Source organism: Parasteatoda tepidariorum, chromosome 12, assembly GCF_982258835.1.
Source record: "Parasteatoda tepidariorum strain Cologne lab strain chromosome 12, Ptep-v5.0, whole genome shotgun sequence".
Classification (NCBI taxonomy): Eukaryota; Metazoa; Arthropoda; class Arachnida; order Araneae; family Theridiidae; genus Parasteatoda; species Parasteatoda tepidariorum.
Genome location: NC_141766.1, coordinates 5694462 through 5710810, shown reverse-complemented (window position 1 = coordinate 5710810; position 16349 = coordinate 5694462). Strand labels below are relative to the sequence as shown.

Here is a 16349-nt window from a genome sequence, read left to right as displayed (position 1 = left end):
TCCATTGAGTTGGAGGTTTGAATGTAGACATTGAAAAAGAAAATTAATATTTTCATCTTCAACTAAAAGAAGAGTAAATGCATCAGCATTTTTAAGATGAGGGATGGAAGAGGTTGAATTTCTGGAAGGGGAATAATCTATATTTAGTGTCTTAGATTCAGGAAGGAGAAACAGCAAGGCCAGTCTTACTCATTCTTTACTTTAGCACAAGCGAATGAACTCTTCCAAATATTTCTGTTTGTCCAAAAGACTAGTTTTCATGTTATTTTAAAGAAAAAGTGTCAAAATGACTTTAAAGGAGGGTTTACAATGGAGTGAACAACCCGTCCGTTTACAACAGCGTTTTTTGGTTTTAAGAAAGCTTGGTCAAGGAACGTATGGCAAAGTTCAATTGGCTATAAACAAAGAAACTAATCAAGAAGTAAGTATCATTAATCAAAGTGTTTATATTATTAAATTATGAATCAAAGAGTCAATGTGAAAAAATAGAGAAATATTATTATATTAGGAATCAAAGAGTCAATGTGAAAATACTGGGAAATATTATATAATGAATCAAAAAGTCAATGTGAAAAAAATAGGGAAATATTATATTATAAATCATAGTGTTAATGTAAAAAATATAGAGAAGTATTATATCATGAATCAAAGAGTCACTGTGAAAAAAATAGGAAAATAATTTTTTTATTATGATTAATAGTGTTAATGCGTAAAAAGTATAAGTAAATATTATTATAGTATGAATCATAGAGATAATGTGACGAAATAGGTATATATATAAATTTATAATGAATCATAGGATATATTACTATATTTGAAATCAAAGTGTCTTTGTAAAAATAAGGAAATATTATTATGTTATAAATCATGGTGTAAAGTGAAAAAAAATTTTAAAGTATCATGATAATATGAATTAACGTGATCTGTTAGCGTGAAAAAAATATGTCTTATATAAAAACAGTGATATGCCTTTTTTTAAATCTTTTTATGAACCATTGAACCACAAAAAAAATTAAACGGTGGTGAAAAAAATTTCCTAATCAGCTTTGAACTAAAAGTTTTATTAAAAAAATATGTAATTTAAGAAAGTATCGGCTACATATTCCTAATTTTTATCACTTTTTTATTTTTTAAAATTTAAATTCTTGTTGCTTATTATTGTCTCAATATAAAGCCTTCATATATATAATAACTGGCTATTATTCTCTGATAAATTTAAAGGGCATAACTATAATTTTTTTCGAAAAGCATTTTGTAGCTTTTCGTAATCAGTCTAAAAAAAAACGCTTTTTGATTTAAAACAAAGCCATATCAAGGATCCAAAAATCTCAAAATTTTTAAATGTTTTCACGGCTATGCTAGTCTGCAAAATACATGGCCGAATATCTTTTCCTATTCTATTAATGAAAACATATGAATGTAGTAATTAAAAATGCCATTATCAACATATCAACACTTTTACTTTAAAAATAAATCTGAAATATTAATTATTATTTACAAAGTACAATAAAACCTGTGGCGCAATAGTTTTCCTAATTTGGAATTGAACATCCCAAAACATTGCGAAAATGAGCATTTTATCGTTAACATCAAATTGAGAGTTCATATACACTTTAAAGGGTGCAGTTAAATCAAAACACCAAACACTTAAATCTAAACACCTAAGAATGCTTACACCAAACTTACGCTTATTCACATCATTGAACTTGTTTTTGCTTTGAATTATTTTAAATGTGAATGAAGTTAGGTAATTATTAATGAAATGAAATTAATGAATTATTTTTGCTTTAAAAACACCAATTTTCGGGTTATTAGGATATCGTCAGCATAATGTTTACAATCGAGTACACTGTAAAAATTTTGGTGTAATAAATTATCTGAATTTGGTGTCAAAAAATTCTAAAAATTGTGTAAATGATTGATTACTTTATTTCAAATTAATACCGAATCAAGCATTCTTACACACTTCAAATGTGTAGTTAAATATCAACACCAATAATTGATTGACACCAATTTGTAGCTCGTTGGGGGAAAATTTACCTTTTTTCGGAGCTCAAATTTGGCGAATAATTAGTGTATATTTAAGCTATTTAACTAAATTCTTGTATGATATTAAAATTGGCTTGTTTTTAACGTATAACAAATGCTTTTGAACCGTTATTATATGCCTAAAGGTGAATAATAGTGCAATTTCAAGATAATGAAATTATGGCGGCCAAGATGGCGGTTTGTTTACATGAAGTACATTTCTTGTCGGCTTAAATGGACAAACTCGACATAGCCTATTTAATACCAAGTAAGAATCAATCCTCTTTCCTGAATGGTAAGAAATATTGATCGTGGTCGATTATTTGCCAAGTAATTTCATTCTTCATATCGGATTGATTTGACAAACTACTTATATAAACAATTATAAAATGCCTGAATGGTTTTTAGTTCTAATATCATAAGATTTACATAAATCTGTCATTTATTCAAATAATTTATAATATTTAACTTTTATTAACTTCAGTTTCGTTCGAATTCATATTAATATTCTGTCTATGAGGTGTATATGTTAGATTGACAAATTAGTTTCATTTTAAGAAATATTGTATACATGCATCTTAAATTTATGATTTTTACTTTAGACTCTATATCGTAAAAGTAACATTACTGATTCTTATGTGTATCATATCTTACTTATCTTTACTTATCCTTACTTATCTTTCGTGTTATTAAATTACAAACACGACTATTTAAAACAAGTAGCGTAAAGGAACATTCTAGGTGTTTTTCACTCCACCAGGAACTGTCCTTGGTAACGGAGCACTTAGTGAAACATCACTTAGGTGTTTAGATACACGAATTTTTTTGTTACAGTATTCGAAATGGCGTTAGTTTGTCGATGTGAATTGTAACGGAACGCTGTTATATATCTCCAGAAACAAAAGTTCGCCATTACAAAATGTTTTCAGCTGCGTAATAAGGATAATTATATTTTAGTTTTTAATTATCTGTCAGCTGTACTTAATAATTTTATAATATTTAGTTTTTCACCCGCCATTGTTCTGTCCTGATTCGTCCTATTGTTCTCTCCGTACAACTTGAGTGTGATTTACAAACTAATTTTATTTTAAGAAGAAGTGTATATACATTTCAAATTAATGATTCTCACATTACCGTAAAAATAACTTCACTGAATCTTACGTGTTTCAAATCTTACTGTTATAAATATTAATGCTACTGAATACCAAAAATGGTGGCAGATACTTTACCCAAGTTGTGTAAGAGAACATTCTTGTTGTTTTACTACACCACGAAATTCATTTTTGGTTTAGTAAAACACCAGGTGGTGTTTAATAACACCAATTTGGTGCTAAGTAGTTGCCACCATTCTTGATGTTGAATTTCACAAAATGTTTTGCTAGTGCATTAGGTATAATTGACAAGAAAGTATCAGGCATTGAGGGAGTAAATGTTAAGCATTATTATTAACAACGAAGTAAGTCAATTCCGTTATCAAAATTGTTAAACACTATCGGCAAAGGATTGCACTTTTTTTAAAACGATATTTGAATTTTTTTAAATTAATTATTTTCCTATGCACAGAGATTGGTGGAAACGTTTTTTAAAAATGAAAATAATTTCTACTAAGAGAATGAAAGAGGTTTAGCTTACTTAACTTAATAAGCTCTTATACAAATTATAAATTAAATAATATGTAGGTCTTAAATACAATCGATTTTCTTTTTCTTCTACCCTTTTGACGCCGTTTTTTCACCCCATCCGATATCTAGCGATTTTTGCTTAAAATTTAAGGGGTGTTTAATCGACATTTTACGATATTTTGATTGAATATTTCTATTTCCTTTTTCTTTACCCTTTTGATGCCGTTTTTTCACCCCATCCGACATTAGGGGACTTTTGCTCAAAATTTAAGGGGTGTTTAATCGACATTTTTCGATATTTTTTATTGAATATTTCTATGCTCTTTTTCTTCTGCCCTTTTGATGTCGTTTTTTCACCCCATCCAACTTCTAGATGTTATTTTTCTATTAAATAGAAAAATAAATTAGAATTAGACATTAGAGTAACATTAATATGTGTATTTTCGAAAGTTATTTAATATAATTGACAGATAATTTTAAGTTATTTAATATAATTGATATAGTTATTTAATATAATTGACAGATAACTTTAAGTTATTTAATATAATTGACAGATAACTTTAAGTTATTTAATATAATTGACAGATATTTAAAAATCATAATATAGTTATCCTTATTACACAACTCAAACATACATACATTTTTCAATGAAGAATGTTTACTGCTGTAGATGTCTAGCATCGTTCCAAACCTCAAAACAAACTCACGCCGATTTGAAACAATCTATTGATGATATCCAAAGTACCCTGAAATTGGTGTTTTTGGAAGTGAAAATAAATCATGAATGGTGTGAAAGCGCGTGAGTTTGATGTCAGCATTATCAGTGTTTAAATTAAAATACACTCTATGAAGTGTATAAGATCGATCGATTATGTGTTAACTTGAAATAAAGTGTTCCTTCACACAAATGTTTGGGTTGCTCAATCGCAAATTTCAGAAGCTATTACACCACAGTTTTTACAGTGCCCAATTTTTTTTTTAAACTAAAGTTTAATTTAATTTTTTAATCTTGGGAATTTTATTCTAAGCGAAACAAATTAGTTATAATAATAATGTAATATAATTTGCAATTATTCCAATAATTCCAACTAATAAGCATATAATTTCCGATTCTTATAACTTCTAATTCCTACTATTTCCAGTTCCTATAATTTTCTATTCATAACATCGTTTTTTAAATTAATAATTTTTCAGTTTAAAATGATGCATTTGGAGATGCCATCAATAAATAAATTGATAACGGTGTCAGCGAAATGACATGTTGGCGATATGCACCAAACCCATCTCTCAGCCTAGACTTATTGTCTACAAATAATTTCTTTTCTCACCTGCAGCTATTCTGGGATGCCTTATGCATAGAGTCAGGGTTGATTTAAAAATCTTGGGGCCTTATAGGCACAGAACTATTGGAGCTCCATTGATCCTCAAATTTACATGTTGCTTAGTTACAAAATGCTTTTAAACTTGTTATAACATAAGTAAATTATAATACATATGCAACTTTCTGCTTTTTTTATTTCAATTTTGTTAACTCGTATTTCAAATGGACTATAAGTTATAAAAGAAATAAAATAAATCAAACTATTTTATTTTATAACCGTCGTTGAACAGCCAACCCAATTTTATGGGTTTACGACTATCCATGTTCAATTCCGTAGCCTTGTAATTTTGAACACAATCCAGAAGACAAAGGAACTCCTGGATCGAGTATTGGGAGAAATTTGTCTTCTTGGAGGACTTTTTGATGGAGCTAACCCGCATTTGCGTTGCATGGAGAGGAAGACCACGAGAGCCTCCCACGGTTATCCTCACGGCTAGGGAACTCTAACTCATGATCCATCTACCAAGGAGGATATTTCACGTCAGCACTGTGGTCGGTGCAAGCCGGATACGGAATTCATATCGACTGGAATTCAAACCCGGTTTGCCTCATTGGAAGGCGAGCGCTCTATCCCTTGAGCCATCGCGGTTCTTAATAAAACTATTTGTAACATTTAGCGATAGGTTCCGGATTCGTAAGTCTTATGATAAATCCAGTCCTGCATATAGTGCGCAAAACTGAAAAAAAAGGGAAAAAAAAGCAACCTAATAACTTTTGATCTAGTAAGTTTATTTTCATATACTTATATGCAAAGGTTTAATCTAAAATATGCTTATTTATTTAGGGCAGATGATATCGTAAGTTACAAAAACAAACAAGAATGCGTATTTTCTCTTATTTAACGTCCTTTTTTTCGACGGAATTGGATGTTTGACTTCGATCATATGAGGGTTACTTACGACAAATGGGGCCCTAAAACTGGGCTTTGCTTTTAAGTGGTTCTTAACTTTTAAATTGTAAGTAATTATTTTAAGGTTGAATGATATTTTTAGCACAGATGATAAAAATTACTAGGACATTAATGGCTAAAAATTTAACTAGGGTAAAGAGTGAATAAAAACAAATTTGCCAAAACTTCAAATTAGCTTAGAAAGTAGATGGGATATAGGGTCACAACTGTTAAGCCAGGAAAGAAATATGTGCCCCTTAATATTAATTTCGCTATATACTTATTTCGTCACATCAGTGAACTATTTAAGAAACATTAAAATTCGTCATTCAAACTTAATTTTGTACATAATATAATTTTCATCTGGGTCCAAATTATTCGTATTCAAACTTGGAGCAGTCACGATATTGGGTAACAACAGCATAAAACAATTAAAACCGCCACTTAATATTAATTTCACTTTTTACTTATTTCTTCATATTATTGGGACTTTCTATCTAAGAAATATTAAAATTCATTATTCAAGCATCCTCTCGTGAAAATTATATTTTTAGCACAATTATTTAATATTAATTTAATTTTTGAATTGTACAGATCAAAATTTTTACTTCATTTAAAAAAATTTAATTTTATACATATTTCGAAGTACAAAATTGATGTGAAATCCTAGATTCAAGAATTATATATGATGTGTCACCACATCACTTTGGTCTAAAGCAGTTGAAGTCAGTTTTGGTTGTAAGATACACTAAAATGTTTTACAGTGCAGACGAATTAATAACTACAATGCAAGTATCATAAAGAGTGGAACATTTTAGAACTCAATTGTTCCCCGGCAAGGGGTTAAGTCTTACCAAAAGGATGCAAAAGAAAAAAAAATTATTACTGAACATCTAGTTACTTTGATGAAGCAGTAGATGAATTTATGAAAGAGTAAGTATTATTAAATAATAAAAAAAAACCAATGCTTGACAATCCCAATGAATGATTTTAATGCTGGAGTTGGCAAGCGAAAAACTTGTGAAGATAAGTTGTAAATGTTGGCCTTGGACCAAGAGATAAGAAAGGAAACAGATTAGTTCAATTCACTGAATTTAAACAACTTTACATCACTCATTCATTTTTCAAGATAAAGCAACATAGAAGGTGAACCAGGACATGTGATTTGGACTACATTCTGATCTTCACTCATTCATTTTTCAAGACAAAGCTACATAGAGGGTGAACCAGGACATGTGAAATGAATTGCATTCTGACCATCCGTCATTCATTTTTCAAGATAAAGCTACACGGAGGGTGAACCAGGACACGTGAAATGGACTGCATTCTGACCAATTGAATATTTGCTTACTCTTACTGCAGTATTCTCAACGGTTTCAACATAGGGAGTGACCACAGACCATAGACGGATTTAGAAATTTGGGGCGAGTACACACGCTTGACATTCAGTTGCCTGAAAACTCGATTGCCGGATAACTTATTTACCTGACTAGTACGCTTTCCCGACAGGTTGGTTTGCCCGATAACTCACGTGCCCAACTTCTTGACAAATATAATTGATCAAAATAATTATTAATTTATTAAAAATATTAATAATTTATTGTGTAATGCAATGTAATAAGTAAATGCAATATTATGTAAACAATATGTTAGAATATGTTAGGAAAAAAAAGTTATAATAATGATAAATAAAAAATATTCGTGAGAGTTCTTATTTAAAAAGAATAATAAATTTTTGTATGAAAAAACTAGTAAACAGTGTACAGAAAAAAAAAGCAAAATGGTTCTAAGGGGTGAACTCAAATATGCTAATTAATTAGTGCAGACATTATAAATTACGAAATCAGACACAAAAATGTACTTTGTCTGAATAAACACACTTCTTTTTCGACGTATTATGATTCCTGATCCCCAAAAGGTAAGGGATAGCTGCAATCTATAAAATATGGTCTCAATAGTGTGGTAAGGAGAGCAGTCGAAAGTTTGGACTCCTTAATGTTAATTTTACTTCTTACGTATTTCGCTAATACTCAAGAACTTTCTAAGTGAACAGAAAGAAATTTGCACATAATTATAAAATTTGTTTGTCCGAAGGTGATTCCATGTAAAAGGTCTTAATAATTATTTATTATTTTTTAAAATTTTTATTTAATAATAGTTTAAAACGTTTTGGATTGTAAGGTATACAAATAATTTACTATCTGTCCATTAGTTCCTGAGATTGCGAATTTTACGTATGTGACTTTTTAAAATTTGATTTCTCAGGAACTATTAGACCTGCTTCGTTCAAACTTTACATTTTGACATTTAAAATTACATTCTTTAAAATGAAACCACAAGAAATTGCGCTCACGACGAATTATCGTCTCGATGAGTTGCGTCTGCAACGAATTGTGAGTGATAAATTGTCCCACGACGAATTATGCCCGACAAATTGAGTAACTCTAATCTTTTCAGTAACTCTAAAATTTATTTTTATGGCATAGGATGTACATAAGATTCAGTGAAATTATTTTTACGATACAATATAAAGAATTATTGATTTAAGATGCATGCACATAATATTTCTGAAAATAATATTTGTTTAACTATCAAACATACACACAGTAAAGAGAAAATATTAATATGAATTTGAACATGGCTTAACAAAACCGAAATGAATAGAAGTTAATTATTATAAAATTATTTAATACAAACATACACACAGCAAAGAGAGAATATTAATATGATTCGAACAAGGCTTAACAAAACCGAAATGAATAGAAGTTAATTATAATAAAATTATTTAATACAAACATACACACAGCAAAGAGTGAATATTAATATAATTCGAACAAGGCTTCACGAAACCGAAATAAATGGAAGTTAATTATTATAAAATTATTTAATACAATTGGCAGATTTATGTAAAACTTTTTACGGGTGTTTTATTTTTTTTTTTGTTACACAACTAAACATTCATGTCTTTAAAAGAGTTTACCACTTTTTCTGCGGAATGTTCAGCATCGCAAGGTAAAATCAAACTTCCATCTTCTCGAATTATAAACAAATTGCCGATTAAATCTATCGGTTTCTAAAAGTAGGCTATAATTGGTAAAAATATTTCATGAACAGAGTTTCTGATCTTTGTGTCTCATCTATTGGAGTTCACCCTTTAAAATGTGTATGAATGCTCGATTCAGTATTAGCTTGAAATAACACACAACTTTTATAGCGATTTTCAACTACAAATTTGGATCACAGCACAGTGTGTAGAAAAAATTAAGCACTCAATACAATTAAAACAAATTAAAAATGATTTAAAAAAGCAATTAAGAAATTAAAACAATTTTTCCTGAGATGACAGCGTTTATGTTTAAATACTAATTTGCGCCCCATCTAAATCTTTCAAATTTTCATTTTTGACAAGGATTCTATAAAACTGAATAATGATGCTATCTCATTTTTATTAGAAAATTTGTTTTTGGTCAAATATTCTGTTTTTTTTTCTTAAAAGAAAAGGCATTTTTTGAAATCTTCAGAAATATTACTAAAACATTTATACCCAAAACTAAAAACTTAAACGTTGCTACTGTTAGGAAAATATTTCCTCAACGACTGTACAAGTACTTATGTATAGTATGAAAACCAATGTACATGTGTGTGCATCAAAACAAATTCTTTTGCTATTTTTGCTTTTAACACCAATTTTAAACTTTAATGTAAATTACATAATTATTTGTGTTAATATACATGTTTTATTATAAAAAATATTTTATAAGAAAGTTTAGGTAAAAAATGATTTTGCAAAATGAAAATCTTGTTGCATTATTAGGAAATTCTAATTTTTTATTCTAATATCTTTATGTATTAAGGGCATTTTAATTTTCAGGGTATCAAAATCCGGGCTCGACTGATCATTGTTGTTTAGTTGAAGAATTAGGGGGACCGGAATAATATCGTTTTCGAATAATATCGTAATATCGAGAATAATATCGTTTTTGCGCATTTGAATATTCCTTTGTCATTTATCAGCTAATTCTGCACTTCGAAGTTATATTTTAAGTTTATAATTATTTATTGAATGATGATTATTTTAATATTATTGTGATTTATAGTGGAAACAGCAGAACAAGTATTCGTCATTGCATGCTTCACAAGGGTAAAACCAAAAACATTTGCATAGCTCCTGCAAATGTGGTTTTTCGGAAATCTTTCCTAATCTTACCGATTCATTCCGGAAAAAAATTATGCATCCAGGTGGGAAGTATTGCCTCACCCATTATATTCACCCGATATTGTGCCATTAGATTTCCTTTTTTTGTGATAGCTACAATATTTTCTGAATGGGAAAAATTGTAAGTTTTAGATGTTATCCAAAATGTCATCTGCAGATATTTTGTTCAAAAACTAATTAGTTTTCATCAATCTGGAATTGGAAAATGTAAACTCAAGATAGCACAGAAGGTTGTTGATGATAACGAGAATGGTTACATCAATGTTTAAAAATAAAAATTGTTAAAATGCTTAATTTGTTAAATTAATCATTTGTATAAAGTATTATACAATGCATTGTAAAGTATTATCCAATTAACTTGTTAAAGAATGCATTATTATTCTTTGTTTTTTATTTATTAGGTTGCTATTAAAACCATAAAAAAAGCCAGAATTGAAAATGAAGAAGATATGCTACGAATTCGTCGTGAGATTCAAATCATGGCTGTTATACGCCATCCACATATTATTCACATTAACGAAGGTGAGTGTAGAAGCAATATTTAAAGCCTAAATTTACCATTTCTTATTTCATTTTATTTCGCAGTAAATGTAAAAATTTTGATAAAAATCTTTCATCAGTTAGCTTTTTATTTTTAATAAAAATCAAAGTGTGCATTATAGAAAATAAATATAGCTCAAGATAATTGTAAACGAAAATGAAATGTTCGTTTAAAAAAATTGACATAGATGAAACTACGTATTTGAGAGAATGGACATAACATTTGATTCTATTTTGAAAACTTTTCTTATGAAAAGCTGTTCTTTTTTTTTAAAAAAAAGAATAGACTACTGTACTTAAATATGATGTTACGATGTTGTTCATTTGCCTAAATAGTACATTTTTTAAAATAAGTCTTTTTTTAAAATTTTTTTATTAGACTTACAGTTACAAAGTTAAATGTATAACAGTGGTCGACGTTGTACCACTTTATCTTTAAATACGAAAAGATCGCCTGTAAGGTTACATACATCCTAACCCCGTAGTGTTTTTCTTATAATTTATTTTATTTCCGTCGTTGAACAGTCCACTCAATTTTGTGTTTACGACTACTTATGTGCAACTCAGTAGCCTTGTAATTTCGAACCAATCCAGAAGACAGGGAAACTCCTGGATCAGTACCCCCAGACGTATGATTTGTTATGGGAACACGTAGGACTTTGTAATTCGCTCGACAGATTTAACGTGCATTAGTCATCATTTTCTACACTGGGAGTCTTCGGCCGCCGGAGATCGAACCCACGAACTCTTGGACTTGGGCCTAGCACCGTAACAACCAGGCTATCCCGGCCCACCCCGAGTGTTTAAAAAAAGTAAGGAAAAGTAATTTAGAAATTCCCCATTTGTTATTAGATTTGAGTTAAACATTGAAATGGCGCATTTTTCTGATGTGCCCATTTTCTTAAACATGCATTTTGAGCTTTATCCAATTTTTGAACATGCTCATTTTATGCTGTGTCAGGAACGAAAAAAACAAAACAAAAATCACGGTCTATATTTCGTTTGATTTTATTAAAAGAAATTAGGCGTGTGGCAATAAAAATAATGTTTAATCTCGAAATTAAATTTATAGATATAAATAGAACTTTTTTCGTAACGACAACCACTAATATGCATTTTTAGAATTCGTGTTAAATATGAAAACAATAAACTATATACATCGGAGGTTGCAAATAAATTTTCAGGCGAGGAAAAAACACTATTGAATTCTGATCAATCCTGATCGAATCACTATTGAACAAAGTGGGTGTGCAAAAAATTTCAAAACCTGTTTGATTGTCATAGTAAACTTGAAAGAGTCTATACTCTCTACTTTCATAGTCACCTTCTTCAATAGTTGTTTTTTAGATCTCTATAGCTTTCGTTCGATTTTCTTTCCCTTTTGTTTAAATATCATTTTGCGACACCCAATGTGTATATTTTGTGGTTTTCAATTTTATAAAACCTTTAAAATTATATATTAAGAATGGTTATTAGGAAATTTCTTGTACACTCGGTTTGTTATCTATTTTAAACTAAAATATTATAACAGTAATTTAGTTAGTGATTTAAAGGAATTTTTCATATTTTTTTGAAAGTTTTGTCAGAAAATTTAGATTTACGCTTTTTTAATTACTTAAATGAAATTAACTCACTATTAGTGTCTGAGACCATTTTAGAGACTTTATTAAGAATGCATTATAAGCTTAGTCATTTCCAGCACTTTACCCATTAGTGGCTGAGTATCTTTCAGAGACTATTATAATACGCATAATAAGCTTTACCATTTCTAGCACTTTACTCATTAGTGTCTCAGTCTTGTTTAAGGGACAGTTCTAAAAAGGCAATATAAGCTTACCTATTATCGCCACAGTTCTGTTTCAGGGATGGTTCTAAAAATTGCATAATACTTCAAAAGAAATTAATTTTGCTACAAAAATTATTATCAAATATATTTTTTTTCACTTTAAATTCATTTTTTATATTAATTGTCACTCATAGTTAGCTTTCAGTTGATAGCATAGATTTTTTATTTCAACGATTAAAATAGTTTTTACTAGAAATAAACTAAAATAGTTCTTTGCAATATCAAGAAGAAGCAAAAATTGTTAAGTTTGTTTGAAGTAATGTTCAATTATTTTGAAGGCTTTACGAAAAATAAGTTTCACACGACCATAAAAAAAAAATTAATTGCCAAGAATTATATATTGCATAAGGTACAACAATAAATCAGCTACATCATAAGAGCCAATAGAATTGTAACACTTTTTAAGTCAAACTTGAGGCGCTCACATGCAACGAATTTCACAAAAATCTGTTGCAAAACTTTTGGTGGGACGTGTTTGGCTATACATCCTATAGTATAGATTTTGCTCCCAGTAAATTCCATCCGCTCTTGCACTCGAAGAAATTACTTCCCATGGGCAAAGACATACAAACGTCTGTAACACGTTCTTTTATGATACTAGTCTACAAAAACCTCGGTATGACAAATGTTACAAATCTGGTGATTGTTATGTTGAAAAGTAGTTGACATATTGCTTCATCTTTTGCAATATATCTTTGCAGGAAATTGAGTTTCTCTTTATGGAACGAGGGAAAGTTACTTTCGGGATGATCCTTGCATCATTTGTAATGAGCAAATATTTCAGTAAATATAATTATAAGAATGTTCTTTTTTTTAACTTGGAATCTCACATAATTTTGCATTTTGATATTTTTTTGCACTTTGCATAACGTCAGAGAAATTATATAAGACCTTGCTCCCCACCAAAGAAAAAAAAAAAAAGAAATGTTGAAAAAATGATGAAAACTGCCCTTTTTTCACTTATTTCCCACATGCTTCTAGTTCACAATTCTCCTTCACTAAATAATAGATATATTTAGCAACATCTTTAACTAAAAGCGGGAGAAATGGGAGAGGTCATAAAAGCTCTCGCAAAAATGTTTTCAAGATTCACTGTAAGACGGTTATTATCAGGGCTTCCATGTCAATGACCTAAAAACTCTTATAAAATATCCTTAAAATGAAAAAAAAAAAGTGTTTAAACTGATCTGAAATGACTTTAAAAAGTTTTGGAAATCCGTTTCATATTAACCTTATTTTCTTTTCTTTTTTAAATAAATAGTAACTTGTATTTATAAATTGAATGAAAAATAAGGTAATAAATATGCAAGTTATGAATAAAATAAAATGTCAAAAAATACCTAATAACGATAATAAGAATTTAATGAATTTTAAGTTACAATTTTCATCAAACAATTACAATTTTCTTCAAATATCAGAATTGTATTGCATTCTCAAATGTTTTTTGATATTTTTAAAATTAAAAGATTGAACCCCGCTTGTTACTTAAAAATCTTCAAAATATTCGATGCAAAATTTAAACTAATTTATAAATAAAAATTAATTCCCTAGCAGCAATCAATCAAAATGTAAAATATCATTCAAAATGATTAAAAAGGCAGAAAAATACAAAAAATTATCAAAGCAATAATGAGTAATACCCAGGGAAAAATAATGCAAAAAGTGCAGCAACAGAAAATAAAAAAACATTTAGTTTCAACATCCAAGCCCTAGTTATTAAATATAATATTTCACACTATATTATACAGGGTGATTCTAAAATCATGGGACAAACTTGGATAGGAGGTAGGGAACGTGAAGAGATTTTCGTATCGTGATTTGTGGCAGATTAATCGCCAAGTCTAGGCGATTTCTGAGCAACAGCCAGCGAGAAGCTTTAAAAAAAAACATTCTAGAAGGGGACCAACTTGAATATATAACTCGTAGGAGCCGTGATGGTTCAGGGGATAGAGCGTTTGCATTCCAAGGAAGTGAATCGGGTTCGAATCCCAGCGATGGCTGGTCCATACGAATTCCGCATCCGGCTTTCACCGACCTCAGTGCTGACGTACAATATCCTCAGTAGTAGACGAGTCCCCTTGCCATCAGGCTAACCATGAGTGGTTTTCGTGGTTTCTTTCTCCATGCAAAGGAAATGCGGGTTAGTTCCATCAAAAAAATCCCGCGACGAAGACCGCAAAGGTCGGGTAACCTGGTTGGTAGAGCACTGGGTTCATGTCCAAAAGTTCGTGGGTTCGATCCCAGCCGGGCGAAGACTCCCCGTGTAGTAAATGGTGACTGATGCACGCTAAATCCGTGGAGTCGCAAAGTCCTCCATGTTCCCATAACAAATCAATACTTCTGGGAGTACTGATCCGGGTCCATTAAAATCCATTTGGCGCCTTGGTGATTATAGTGGGGTTGACTGATAATGATGCGGAAATATCCCCTGGAGCGCATCATGAGCATTAAGAATAGCTTACGAAAACCTATGACCAAAAATGCCATCATAAGCAGCAGGGGGCATTTTCCTATTACAAACTGTTTCCACAAGTCCCTTTTATACAGGTACTTTTATTTATTTAAATTATCATAATTTCATGTTAATTTTATGATTTCTATTAATTATTGTCAAATATTGTATTCAAATAGGCTCAGAAATATTTGCTTTATCTCAATTTAATAATTTGGCAATTAGTCACAAAACCATTAAAGTACGATAAAACAGCTAATACTGAATAAATACAATTTTTTACTATAATTATAAGAAAACATTAAAAGAAAGATAACTTAGATAAATAACAAAGTCAGACGTAACAATTCCTTATCTATAAAATAAGGAAGCATTCCTATCAGCGTATGAGGACATTTCCGACCATGGGCTCTAAGCAGTTCTTAATCCTTCCTACCTCCCCTTCAAGTTTGTCCCATGATATTAGAATCATCCCCTTCTATATTATATTACATTTTATTTTTTAAACTAATATTCCTTTCAACCCTTCCAGATCAAATATATGGCCATAAAACTATCGAAAAATTATGATTAAAGGAGGCGGTTTCCCCAACAAAAGGAGGGGATCGTAGAAAGCGGGGACGATATTCGGCTATTTTACTTCACTGAAAGACAAAAATTAAGTCTGCACTTAATATTTTTTTCAGGGCAGTGTAATTGTTCACTTAAATATCATGACACAAATTAGAAAACCGACAATAAATGAATTTAAGAAATAATTTTATCTCAAAACTGTTTTCCCTGTTCATTCTAAAGTAAAATAGATATCTTAAGTGCATTGTTTCAGTTGATATCTTTTATCAATCAATAAACAATGATAAAGTTCCTTTTCAAGTTAATTTATCTCTAAATTTAGAGGCAACTGATTTTTTTCTGAGAATAACATGAAATAGTTATTTGTTAGTGTTATATAAATTTACTAAGTGTAACTCTGATAGTAGTGAAATAAATATCATGAAATAAGTTAATAATACGTGAACTATACGACTGATTTTCACGAAATCAGTCAAATAGTTCACGATATTCATCTAGTTTTGGTCACACACTTCATATAGTCGGTCATGCAGTTTAATAATAAATTATTTTTTAAGTTTTAAAACTGAGAAGTTATTCGACTGTTTTTATTCACGCTATGTATTTGCAATTTAAAAGTACACTGTCATCTAACCTGAATATACCTGAATATCTGATCTGAATAACAGAGCACATAGAAAAGTTACTACTCGCTGTAAAAAAAAAAAAGAAGAAAAAAAAGACACTAAATATGACAAAATACGTAACAAATACAGTTAACATTACTTGAACATACTTTACACACTTTTTTCCTCATTACTTT

At 29.7% G+C, this 16349-nt stretch overlaps 1 protein-coding gene across 1 annotated transcript in view; it reads left to right on the top strand.

Annotated features, from left to right (window-relative positions):
* Positions 1-145: 145 nt before the first annotated feature.
* Positions 146-16349, top strand: part of LOC107453369 (uncharacterized) — a 51524-nt gene continuing 35320 nt past the window's right edge. Inside the window, exons 1-2 of the mRNA XM_016070182.4 lie at positions 146-421; positions 10538-10658. Of these exons, the coding sequence (XP_015925668.2) occupies positions 287-421; positions 10538-10658 (256 nt within the window). The 5' untranslated portion in view covers positions 146-286. The remainder of the gene's footprint in view (positions 422-10537; positions 10659-16349) is intronic.